Source organism: Gallus gallus, chromosome 26 (assembly GCF_016699485.2).
Source record: "Gallus gallus isolate bGalGal1 chromosome 26, bGalGal1.mat.broiler.GRCg7b, whole genome shotgun sequence".
In the NCBI taxonomy this organism is placed as follows: domain Eukaryota; kingdom Metazoa; phylum Chordata; class Aves; order Galliformes; family Phasianidae; genus Gallus; species Gallus gallus.
Window position 1 is genome coordinate 2,490,234 of NC_052557.1, and position 12,752 is coordinate 2,502,985.

Sequence of the window (12,752 nt, forward strand, 5' to 3'; positions counted from 1 at the left end):
GAATGAGCTATTGTGCCAGAGCTATTGAAGGAGATGACATCCAGTGCTCCCACGCTAGGAAGGAGCCTGCACTGAGGTTTTCCATGTTCTGGGCCCTTAGTTGCAAAGGCATCACACACAGGACCTGCAGCCTTTGGCAGGCAGCTGGTGAATCCAGGAAACAGGCTGACCCTTGTGCTGTGCTGGCTGCCTGCTTTAATATTTTACCTGGGAACCATCCCATATACTGACTGCGTTTGGACTCAGCGGCAAGTTGGGGATGTGGTGATAACTCAGTGATGCTCTTTCTTCTTTTCAGCCATGGATAATTTGCAAGAGAGAGCCCTCCACATCCGAAAGGTGCTTCTGAACCTCCCTAAGACCACTCTGATCGTAATGAGATACCTCTTTGCATTCCTCAATCAGTGAGTACCTGCTGCAGAGCCAGCCTTCATATCGCTGCAGTCTGAGCAGTGATTTAAAGTGCAAATGTCACTGGATGACTCCTGCATCTGTCTTCCTGAGCTTTTGAGCCTTGCTGACACTCCTCCAGATGTTAATGCCATCTCAAAGGAGCTCCAGCAGTGGAAGTGAATAACGTTGCTGGCAAACTAAGCAAAAAGTGATAAGGAGGGATCCAAAATTGCATCCCACACCAGCAAGAAACACTGTGTACTAAATAGTATGGCTGACATTACTTTCTTAAAGCTGTCCGTCACATCTGGTGGGTTTGTTGGGCAGCCCAACAGAATCATAGGACCATAGAATTGCTGAGGTTGGAAAAGACCTTAAGGATCATCGAGTCCAACTGCAGCTTCCTCCAGCACTGAGGATTTGACACCTGGGGTAACATGAAAGGAAAACGTCCTACCTGGGAGTTAGCACATTTAAATATTCCCCTGCTGAGGTTGGTAGTGTTGAGTGATGCTGCTGTTCTTCATCACACTCATCTTAACAGCAGGAACAAAGAAAAGGAGAGATTGCATCGGGATGCGTTTTAAATCTGTATAGGGTGGTTAAACTATAAACAGGGATTTGAGCAGGGCTGGGATCAAATCAATGAGGCTTTTAAAATCTCATTGGGGTTTCTATTTCATCTTCTTGTAACGCTGTCAGTCTGTCTTTTTCTTTTCTTCACTAAACCCCACAATATTCAAGTTCTAGTAAAACAGCTTCAGCAGCAGGAAGCCCAAAGCCAACCTTCCTCCCTCGTCTGTGTTCTCCAGCAGATGATGGTGGTGATGGTAACATTTTCTGCTGCTAACCCTCCTCCCCACATCTGTCTCTTGCAGTTTATCTCAGTTCAGTGAAGAGAATATGATGGATCCCTACAATTTAGCCATCTGCTTTGGGCCAACGCTGATGTCGGTGCCTGAAGGTCACGATCAAGTCTCTTGCCAAGCCCATGTCAATGAACTGATCAAAACCATCATCATCCAACATGAGAACATCTTCCCAGGACCGAGGGAGCTGGAAGGTCCAATGTATAGCCGAGGTGGAAGCACTGAGGATTACTGGTATGATGGGTTCCACACAGGGGAAAATGAATGGGTGTATGTTTGTTTGCTGGTCAGAATGCTCCAGTCATGCATTCTGCACGGTCTTAAATAGGATTCAGGCATCTAGCCCAGCCTCTCCGATTCAGTATAATGCAAGAGAAGATGTCTCTGCTATCTCTGGATAGTCATTAACTTAGAAAGTCTCTCCAATCCTGGTTTTGCATTCTCTGGTTGTGTAGAGTGGCTTTAGCTCAGAGGAAGGATCGCTTGCAGCTGAACCCAGAAAGCTGTGGCATGGTCGAGTTTTCAGGGCAGCACTGATGGGTGGGGGGAGGGAAGAGGGAGGAATGCAAAATCACCATTTCCATCCAGCTTAAAGCTCGAGAGGCCCGGCCTTGTGTTCAGTTTGAAAGCAACATCTGGAAGCAATTCAGCCAGCGCGGCTCCTGTCATCTGCAGGGGAAGGTGGGGGAGTGGGGGAAGGAGAGGAGGTGTTTTCTTTCCTACTGCCTGGGCTGATCTCTCCCACTGAAAATGAGGAATGTTAAGTTGTGTCCTGCCTCTCCCCCCCCTGAGTTCACTCCTCCACTGTCCCAAGAATGCAAATGATTATTTTCATATACTAAAATAAATACATTTTTTAAATGAAGTCACTCTGGTGACAGAGCTGCCCTTGTTTCCCTGTCTCGTTCCAGAGTAATTCTAACTATCAGCTCATTCCATGTATGTGCAGTGAGAAGCAGTTACTTCTCACTAACTGCTGTATGCAGAATTCTTACCAGTGTCTCTTTTGGAAATATGATTTTTTTTAATTTACCCTTCATTGTGACATTTCTAATTCATGTTACGTATAATTGGATTGTATAGGGGGAAAAAGACTTAAGAGTTCTTAAAACCTTCAAGAAACACACCAACAAAAGTCTTTGTCCTGTAAGGTGGAGGGATTAACAGTGTGAAATGCTCAGCGCAGTGCAGTGTGTGCAGCAATTCACATCAGGATGTAGGATGCAACGTGTCCTGCAGAGTACTGCTTTCCTGAAGGGACTCTGCCCTTCCTAACCGCCCTGATGTGAGACCCTGCTGAGCATAGAGGGGTAGAAATGAGCAGGGGAGGATACTTTATGGTGTGAGAAAGAAGCATCTGTTTTCTACTGCAGCCTTCCCACAGCCCTGCTGTTCACATAGCTGCTGGTTGCTGCACGCAGGGCTCCTTGCTGCAAAGCACACCTGAAGCAGAGGGAAGCCGTGCAGCTCAGCTCATTCATTGGGGAGTGAAGCCTGTGATGTTTGTAATTGCACTGTGCCACTTGGCTGCTCTCAGGATTTTGCCTCGGAGCCTGCAGGCTGTGTTGGCCCTGTGGGTGGACATGGCATGGAGGTCAGGAGCAGCTTGCATGGGGCAGAGGAGGGCAGGGTTTGGCGTTTGTGCTGGAAATTCAGGGCCTGTGATGCAGGCATCTTCGAAACGCCGCCTTGCTTCAAACCCAGAGCTTTGCTGCTGTCTGTCTGTCCGTCTGACAGCACAGAGCAGCTCAGTGTTAGCAGCATACTCGGCCTACATGCTGGCAGCACAGGGAAGAGCGCAGCACAGAGATGCTCTGGCAGCACACCCAGCTGCACTGAGCCCTCACCGTGGCGTCCAGCAGCCCCAGGTTCTCCTCCCACACCCCGGGCTCCCAGGCTGTCCCTGCAGTGCAGGCGGGTGCTTTGGCACTGAGTGCTGCTGGAGGCACGTGGGCTTCTCTGCAATACTTAGCTGTGCAGCGTTGGCTGTATGCGACATGACTTCACAGTCTGCACGAAACCTTAACCCTCAGCTCTGCTTTCCCCTGGGGACCTCCGTTTGGCTTTAAATCCTTCTGTAAACTTTATGAAGCAGCGTGAGGGCTTTGCAAAGGATGGGAAAGGTTGGTTCTGAGGCACTGACTCAGATGTGGATTATGCACAACGGGATAGAATTATTCAAACATTTTACCCCTTCTTTTTTTTTTTTTCCATCCTCTTTTAAAGGAGTAGGAGAGGTAGGTGTCCCTGCTGGTCCTGCCAGAATCTATCTTTATATAAACATAAATGAGTACTCCTGGTGGGTTTGGTGCTCAGTAAATAAAGATTGCAGGCAATCCGTCTAGCTGGTGAGATGGACTGGGCAGCCTGTGATGAAAGGGAAGGAGGGAGATGGTAAACTCAGACCTGGAAATATCGCTATGAATTTAGAAATAATTTCCCCCAGGAAGTGGCGGCTATCTCATCAGTCACATAATGAGCTAATTAGAGCAATGGAGATGATAGCTGGGGGAATCGTTCTGGCATAGCAGAGAGGCGCTAGACCCAGTGTGCCATTGCTGTCTGACTCCTAAACATCTCCATAGCCCTGGGCTGCAAGGCCTGAAGTTAGACTGTTCTGACAGCATACAGAAGCTGTTTGGTTTGCTTAAGCAAATCATAGCTTGCTTTGGTTGGGTTTTACAAGCTGGCTTTAGCATGTGCAAATGCATCCATGCCAGTGGAGCCTTGCCATTGACTTCCCAAATGAACGTTCCCCATTATCTTTGATTTTTCTCTTTTTTGTAAGTGAGGGAACTCAATTTCCACCATCACGAAGCACTGTCTGTTTCTTTTTTTCCCCCCCCCTCTGTTGTAGTGAAAGTCCTCATGGAGAAAGAGCCTCTGCAGAGGATGCAGTGCAGGACGTGGCGGCGGAGCACCACACCAGCGATGACGGTTCGTAGCTCCGTGGTTCACTGCAGAACCCACTGGGGGTAAAAGAGATGGAGCTTTGCAGTCTCAGTTGAAAGTTAAATCTGAAATGGGGTTGAAATCATAGAACATCACGTACAGCATTTGTTCCCCTTGAATCCTGCACCTTCGTAAAGCAGCCCTTTTTGCCAAGGGTATGACGATTTAGCAGCAGGCCTGGGCACACTCCAAGCTGCTGAAGGTTTTTGGAGTTGGAAGGCACGAAGGAAGGATGGAGCCAGAGGCTGAGTGTGCTTCAGTGTGCTCTCCCACTCCTCTCTGTGCGTGCCAGGCAGTTCTCAATCCCGGTAGCTCTGGCAAGGAGCTCAGTGCCTTGAGCTGCAGTGGTTCTGCTTCATGGAAGCAAGCAGACAAAAATCAAAAGCTTCTCACCTTCCCCTGGGAAGACAGCTTTTAGGGCAGGATCCTGGTGGCATCTCTGCTTCATAATTTTTTGGTCTTCCTAGGGAAACTCCGTTACCCTTCTTGTGGTCTAAAAAGGGATGCCAGCTATGAGAACTGCCTGGGATTTCCTAAGGTCTTTGGATGTCTGTTGTTATACCTCCAAAGCCTCTTTCTGCAGTGGGGAACAGCTGCATGTGAACACCATGTGGGACAGAGGAAAATTACATTGATGTGAAGCTGGTCCTCAGAGTGTAACAAAGATTGTAACCAGTGTGTAAGGCAGACTGACCAAAACAGAACGCAGTATATATCATTATTTTTTGACCCCTTGCAGTTTTCTTAAAGGCTTGATTTTATTTGTGATGGTCTCAGTTGTAAAGATGGGAGGAGGATGACTTTTCCTTCCAGTGAGGTGCTGTCATTTTGATCTTCATTTGGCCATTCATCATTTTGGTCCTCAACCATTTGCTCCATAGCCCTGTCATGCTCCTGTGCTGCCTTTTGCTCTCTCTGCTCCACCAGCTGTCTAACAAACCCTTCCTGTGGCATTGCTGTGCTCCTGCTGGCTGCGTGGTGTTTGTGCACCACTAACAAAGTAAGCCATGTGTGAGCACTGCTAGAAATGCTGCAAAATCAGTGCTCCTGCAGCAAGGTCAGTCACTGTCACAGCGACTCCTCACCAGGGTTATTGGGAGGAGACACCACTGGGTGTCCTTGCACTGTTTCTGCATGGGGTTTTTAGGTCACTTCTGCAGCCAGGAGGGCACAGCGATGGGAAAATGAGCAACCAGAGATTAGAGATTGACACCGCTCCGCAGCCTCTGGAACGGGATGGTGTGGGGCCCCTGTGCAAGGTAAAACTTGGAGGCGTTTTGGATGGAGTTCTGCAACCTCCATGGAATATTCCATAGGAAGTAGTTGGGAGGGAGAGTTTGGCACCGAAGCAGAGGGAGAGCGGGGCCTCCATCCCTTCTGCAGGAGCAGCAAGGGCTCCTTCAGCACGGACTCTCCTGGTCCTTTGAGTTCTCTGCACTGCAGGTGTACTCAGCGGTGCTGTGGCTCGGGTCACTCAGGTTTGAGTTGTTCTCTCTCCTTCAGCCTTTAGATGAGACCTTTAGTCTCTCATGAGGCTGGACCTGGTCCTCCCAAGCCAACATCCCTGGCACAGCCGCCATCCCAGCAGCACTGAAGTGCAGATGCATTTCGAACAACAAAGAAGCATGCAGGGCTGCTAAATGGAAGGAAGCAAACCGAACTTGAGCAAAATTATTTAAAAGCAGGCTTTCCAGGCTGGCAGGACTTAACCTGACTGGTCCTTATTCTCACAGCTTTCTGCTCTGGGTATAAGTGTAGTAGGAAAAAGCTACTGGAAATGAGAGGCTAAAATCTCTCGTCTGGATGAACGCCAGAGTCCTAAAAGGCAAATTGGAAACATAAGAAACCTGAGTGCTGCACTCATCTGGAACAATAAACACTTGTTAATGAAACAGACAGAATTTACAAAGCCACAGCCCTGTCGCTTTTGTAACTGGAGGGGGACACCAAAAACAGAATTTTCTCTCTTTTTTTTTAAATAATGTGAATTAAACACGGTGAAGAAGCCGGCACCAGAGGCAAAACAAGCAAGAGGAAAGCAGGAGCCAAAGGCAGATAAGTGTGTGCTTTGGGGAGTCTGGAGCAAGGCTGCTATCACAGGCTGGGAACTCGGGCAGGCTTTGCACCCATGCTGGTGGCCAAGGGCTGATAATGGGATTTGTGAGGCTGACCACAGAGTTACCTGAATTGTGTCATTTGTGATAATTCCTCTCTGTCTGGTTCAGAAATGGAGGAATTCGGGGCTGGGGGCTCAGTGTGGCTGATGGCTCTCATCTCACCATCAGGTTGTGCTTTGTAGAGAGATGCCCTCTGGGTGCTGCTCCCATCCCGCACCTTCAGCTGTGCCCCTCTGGGGCTGTGCATTGCACCCTCAGTGCTCTCAGATAGGTTTACCTTACAGATGGTCTATGGCCCAACTGCTGCCTGCAGTGGGAGACCCAATCTTTGAGTGGGTGCCCCCTCAAGGAGTGATGTGCAAAGCTGTGGCCCGTGCTTGTCCTTCTGATCCTTTCTGGCTGCAGAAGCATCCCATAATGCCAATGGAGATCTCGAGACAAAATAGTACGTCTCTCTCCTGGAGAGGAACCACAGTTCTGTTCCCCTGAGAAGCAGCTCTGTTTCCATGGCTGTGCTAGAAAGCTCCTTTCAAGTAATTAGCAGCTGAAGTCTGCTGGGGCCGTGTGTTTGAGCTCATCTCCATTCCCCTGATCCCAGCATAGAATTGGAAGCTGGTGTAATACATACTGACGTTCAACCAATGACAGATGATTATGATTTTTTAAGTCTTAAAAATAATCCACATGAATTTCCTATTGATTTTCCCCAGTGTGTGAACGCCCACACTCCCCCTCTGCATTACGTGGGGTCCCTCAGGGACTCAGATCAGCGCCTGGCTGCAGGCACAGCGTGGCTGCAATTCACCATGGAGCTTATCAGCTAGGAGCCATCAGCAGGAGCACGTGCTGTGGCCCTGAAGCAGCTGCACAGTGCAACTCATGGGTCTGCATAGGCAGCCACAGTGTGGGTGCTGTGTTTTCAGGGGTTCCTGCAGCATTTCCATGAGCACAGCAGCCTCCCGTGGTAGCAGAGCCCATTCTCCTGGGCTGGGTGAACCTCACAGGCAGCAGAAGTTTCCTTCTGAATAGCTACTTTATTTCTGAAGCAGCTTGGAATCAGAGGTTTCCTTCCTTTAAATGCTATTAACAAATCCCGCCTGCCAGTCCAGAGGTGTAGTTGAGCTGCCTTTCCAAAACCACCACGTGGGCAGAATTTGTCCTGGGATGTATCTTAGTGTTCACTTTAACAAGGCATTAATTTTGTCATTGTCATTTCCATCTGGATGCTTGAATTGCTGTCAGTGGGTTTATAGGGCATCAAAAATGCAGACTCTGTAACACAGAGATCAGATGAGATTGCAGCACATTTGTAGGGGATCCCCTCTGAATCCTTCTCCTCTCTGCTACCTTAAATGATCCTGCCCTGTGTTCCGTGCTGTCTCTGTGAGCTGCTTTGCAACAGGTATGAACTGCTGAATGCTTTCTGATCCGGAGTGCTTGGTGAATTACTGTTTATTCCCTTCTGTCTCCTAGAGTGTGAGCCCATAGAAGCAATAGCCAAGTTCGACTACATTGGCAGGACTGCAAGAGAGCTGTCCTTTAAGAAAGGAGCTTCTCTCCTCCTCTACCAGCGAGCCTCAGATGACTGGTGGGAGGGACGCCACAATGGAATTGATGGCCTTATCCCTCATCAGTACATCGTCGTCCAAGACACGTATGTTACCCTTTCAGTCCATCTGCGAGATGGGCTTGCCTAAAATCAGGCGTGGAATGGAGTGTTTGTGTCAGGATGCTGACACCGCGTGGGGAGAGCTCATCCTTCAACCTTCCCTGCAGGGGGGGGGATCCTATTGAAACGAGCAGAGCTCCGCCAAGGCGTAGGTGTCCGTTTGCATGGAGGTTTTAAGCTTCAGTGTGCAATAAAGATCTGTTCTGGTGCTGGCGGCCTGGGAAGGATGCAGAGCTGGGATCTGCTGGTTGCTTGCAGAAATCAGGCTCTCTCGTTTGAAAAGATGTGTAATGAAGGGTGCTAGCGCAGTGCTGTTGTCTTGTATGTGTTTGTGCTGCTGGGCCTGTGCTGGTTGTGATTTCCTTCCCTCCTCCTTCCCAGTGAGGACGGTGTTTCTGAAAGATCCAGTCCGAAGTCAGAGATAGAAATAAATTCTGAGCCACCGGAGGAAAAAGTGACGGCCAGAGCTGGTGCCAGCTGCCCGAGCGGGGGCCACGTGGCAGACATTTACCTTGCAAACATCAACAAGTAAGGACAGCCTTGTGTTTCTCTATGTAACTGTGAAGGTATTGGTGATGAGTCCCATAAAATATTCCCTTCCCTCAGAAAGGTTAATGAGTGCTTCCCCCTTTGTTCTCTGCTTTTGCCTCTTCCAACTGGCTCGCCTTTTGCTGTCCTCTTTCACTGATGTGGCCAATGCTCATTTAAAACCCCACTGGCTTCTCTTCCCTACCCCTGAGCTGCCATCTGTTCCTGTTGTCCCAAATACGTCCTGTTTTGTAAGCAGAGGATACCGAGAGGGAGGGAGATGTGGAATTAAGTCCTCATAACCACGTGTCACCATTCCTCATGACGTTCCTGTGCTGTTACGTCTTGTTTACACATCAGTGTTGGGGTTTTGCATTTATGGGGTGTGGGATGTGAAGAACCCATGGTCACACATTGTGTTGATGGCACACCTGGCGGCCCTATCTTGCCTTGTAACATCCTTCCATCCCTCCAGCACTTCTCACCTTGGTTACTAACCATATGCTCGCAGTGAAACAGCACTTTTCCCTCTTGCTTTAACTTCTGCTAACAAGAAGTTGTTCCCATAGCCAGCAGTCAGCTCACGGGCTGAACTGCCCGGATTTTTATGAGGAGGATTCTTGATCTTTTATTTACTTTATGGCAGACTTATCCCCTAAACCCTTCTGATTGATTATTCGTTTATTATTAAAACAAAAGCAACTCTGTGTATTGTGCAGGGGCAGAATCTTAATGTGATAATTACAGTTTTATGGAAGTGGATGTTTGGAACAGTCAGTTAATTTAACAGGCTTCAGCAGTCCAAGCCTTTAAAGAGGATGTATTTCTATTAATGCCTTTATGGACTGAAGTCCTACACAGAGCTTGGCCCTCAGTTTATAGCCATCAGCAGAGCTCTGTTGGTGTCAATACCACTGTGTTAGTCTGCATCAGCTTGGGATCTGGGCCTTCTTACTGTTATTTATGGCGTGAGCTGTTGAAGTATGCAGTTCTATCAGCTATGGAGAGATCCATGCAATGAGCAGACCTTTACTGCAGCTTCACCACCTGCTAGTTTTTGGTAGCATTGTGTGTAGTGTTTGTAAGGGTAATGTCCACTCCAGCAGTTCTCCCTTTACTAGGGGACCAGATATTTAGCAATAGCAGCATAAGACTCATTTTGTTGTTTTTTCTTTAGGAATGAATCTTCTGACCTATGTGTGAGCAGACTTGAGCAAAATTAAATCAGATGGTTTCGCAGTGACAGTTGTGCCACCCACTGAATTATTATTTGGATGCCAAAATCCTACTGGAGTTAACACTTTCTTGCAGTTATTCATGGGGCTGGTGCTATATATAAATGGATCCTTCCCTGTATAATGGATGCCAAGCTTCAGACCTATGGCATAAAGTGTTCTTCCGCAGTGGTCTTTGTGTAATTGGAATGGAATCATGCTGTCAGACCTCATGGTGCTGGGGTAGAAACTAAATTGTTTGGACCAGTTTACCCATTTGATGTCATGTTTTGGTTTATCTGCAGCCCCGTGTCGATAACGCCTTATGGTCCTGCTAAAGCAATGATAAAGAAAGCTCTGTTACCACCAGCAAACATTGGAAATGATTGTTGACCTCAAACTATGGGGTTCTTTGCTTGAATCTCTGAAAATAACAACTTGATGCCTTGGGCCGGGAGCTTAGTAGACTTATACTGTGTCCTCCAGTCAAAAAATTGTAGCTATGCTCTTCTAATGTAATAAAAACACATCATCAAAACCTGTTGATGGCACGGAGGGTTTTTTTTTTTGTTCAGAATTAAAAGATTTGCTTCATGACCAATTTAATTACGTTCCATCCAAGCTTTCTGTTTTTGCTATGAATGTGCACAGCTGCCAGACTCCTGTTGTTAGAAGTGTTAAATGGAATGGTTTATAACTTCACTGTTTCACAGCGACTCCTAAAACCCTGGGTGAATTTTGTAATGTGGACATCTTTATGTCTCTTCCCATTTGTCTTCTGTGTTGTTTTGGGGGGATGTCTTCAAATGACAGCCCGTTACGTGTTCCTGCTTGTATTGACTTGTTTTGCTTTTGTGACTGAAGGCAAAGAAAGAAACCAGAGTCAGGCAGCATCAGAAGAGCCTTCCGTCAAAGTGACAGCCATGGACTAGGTAGCTCAATGGCAGAACCAGCCTCCCCAGGAGCCATAGCCGGTTCCAGACCCTCATCTCAGCCCATTATGAGCCAAAGTCTTCCCAAGGAGGTTCCAGACAAATGCTCCATCAGTGGCCACGGCAGCCTCAATTCTATCAGCCGGCACTCATCTCTGAAGAACAGGATAGACAGCCCTCAGATCCGGAAAACTGTGACAGCAGGGAGGTCCAAGAGCTTCAACAACCACCGGCCCATGGACCCCGAGGTGATTGCACAGGTAAGGAGTGCTTTGCCTTGAAGGGCTCTGCTGGAGTAGAATCATAGAATGGCCTGGGTTGAAAAGGACCACAGCCATCATCTGGTTTCAACCCCCCTGCCATGTGCAGGGTCGCCAGCCACTAGTAGTAGATTTGCAGGATGTTGGGTACAGCTACGTGGTTTAATACAAGGTCTGCATTGATCTCCTATGCCTTCCCTTCTGGCAGTGCAATATTCACGTGCTCCACGTGAGGTTTAGTCTTTCGGCCTCGCTCTGCAAGGCACTGAGACTTCTTTCAGGAGGGGAAGATAAACAGTCAGCTCCTCACTCCATAAAAGCCCGGCCCTCTTCTTTATTCAGAATCTTGTTTCGACAATAAAAATGCCCACTTCAGAAAGTTATACAGATTCCAAAGCTGTCAGCAAAAAGATTAAACAATCCTAACTTCAGGACTTGAGAAAAGTACAGTATTGAGTGTCAGTTGAAAGCTCTCCTGATGGTTGTGCTGACTTGCCTGTGGTTGGGCATTGGAGGCATATGGAGAAGTACAGCCAAAATAAAAGCAGGCTGCTGAGTTGTACAGCGTTCACAGTACCATCTTTATGTGCTTACAGGGACCAGTGTGATTAAAAACCAGCTTTGGACATAATGCTCCTCTAGTTTTCATTACCTGTTTGTTTAGACAAGTGCCTTGAAGTGAGGGCAGGCTACCAACACACATACAGCTGTGCTTCGGTTTTACAGAGCTCTGCTTTGGGACTGGCTCCACGTACAGCAAGGAAAGTCTTCCTGTGCAGCTGAAAGGGAACGGTGTTAGTCATGCTTTTCTTATTCTCTGCTAGTTTTGAGGCAGGCTGGTCTGTTGCAAGTATTCCCTGCATCTCTCTGCACAGAACCTGGTCCATTCCTGCTTTTGGGACCGTGGGCTGCCACAGCAGTGACTGATAGCACAAATGCAAGTGGTGTCTTTGCATCTGTGATTCTGCAAGCAGAAGCAGAACAGAAAGTAATTGAGAGTCAGGTTTTGAAGAAGTGTCAGCTCCTGATGGGGGGAATGATGTAAATGTTGCAGATTCCTGTGTTCCTGGTAGGATCTTCCCTTTCCCAACTGTTGGATGTGCCTGCACACGCATGCTTGCCCGTACCAACTGCTTTCAGTATGTGATGGATCTATCTAAAGCTGAGGAATGCCTGGGTCTCAGGTTACAGGCAGCTCTGGAGACCTGACTTCTTGGCCTCTTTTGGTGCAGAAGTCTGGGTTTGTAAAGAGGAGGGGAAGAGTGGTGGAAAAGTTAAACTGCGCTTTTATTCGCAATACAGCAGCATCAACTCCTAAATAAGGTCTGAATAAAAATCTGTATTTTGCCCCTTAGCCCATTTGTTCCAGTGGAGTAATAATACACAGGTCGAGTCTTTGTAAGTCATTGTCCTTCCGGGGCTTTGGTTGATAGAAATCAGTTTCTTTGTTTTTTTGAATTAAGCTCTGACTGAAGTCATCCTGTCCCTTCCTTCTGAATGTTAAGTCCATTGTTTTCACTGCAGAAGTCTGGGGAGGAAAAAAAAAAAAAAGGAAGAGAGGAGAGGGGGAGCTGTGTGAAATGCATTTCTCTGAGCCCCACAGTATACGTACAAATGCTGCTTAATAACCATCCCACATTTTCCATGTTTTTCCCTGGCTTCCGAAGCAAAATCTGCCTGGCCTTGAGATAGACTTGGAGGCATCACATTGCTGTCTCTGCTTTCTTCCTGACTGATGTACCTTCCCCACCCCAGGCTGTGCAGCACAGGGTAGCTGAGCCCCTCTGCTCTGTGCTGAGCTCTGTGTGATGCAGAGGT

General features: G+C 47.8%; 1 protein-coding gene across 14 annotated transcripts in view; it reads left to right on the forward strand.

The window, feature by feature from the left end:
• Positions 1-12,752, forward strand: part of SRGAP2 (SLIT-ROBO Rho GTPase activating protein 2) — an 84,246-nt gene that overhangs the window by 65,411 nt on the left and 6,083 nt on the right. For 7 of the 14 annotated variants that reach the window (XM_046904241.1, XM_004934954.5, XM_004934955.5 and 4 more), the window contains 6 exons: positions 299-404; positions 1,272-1,496; positions 4,120-4,199; positions 7,805-7,985; positions 8,382-8,528; positions 10,607-10,934. In XM_046904241.1, coding sequence (XP_046760197.1) covers positions 299-404; positions 1,272-1,496; positions 4,120-4,199; positions 7,805-7,985; positions 8,382-8,528; positions 10,607-10,934 — 1,067 coding nt within the window. Of the gene's footprint in view, positions 1-298; positions 405-1,271; positions 1,497-4,119; positions 4,200-7,804; positions 7,986-8,381; positions 8,529-9,705; positions 10,281-10,606; positions 10,935-12,752 lie in introns of those variants that run through there. The other 7 variants (XM_040652965.2, XM_040652966.2, XM_046904243.1 and 4 more) reach the window with 1 other exon arrangement.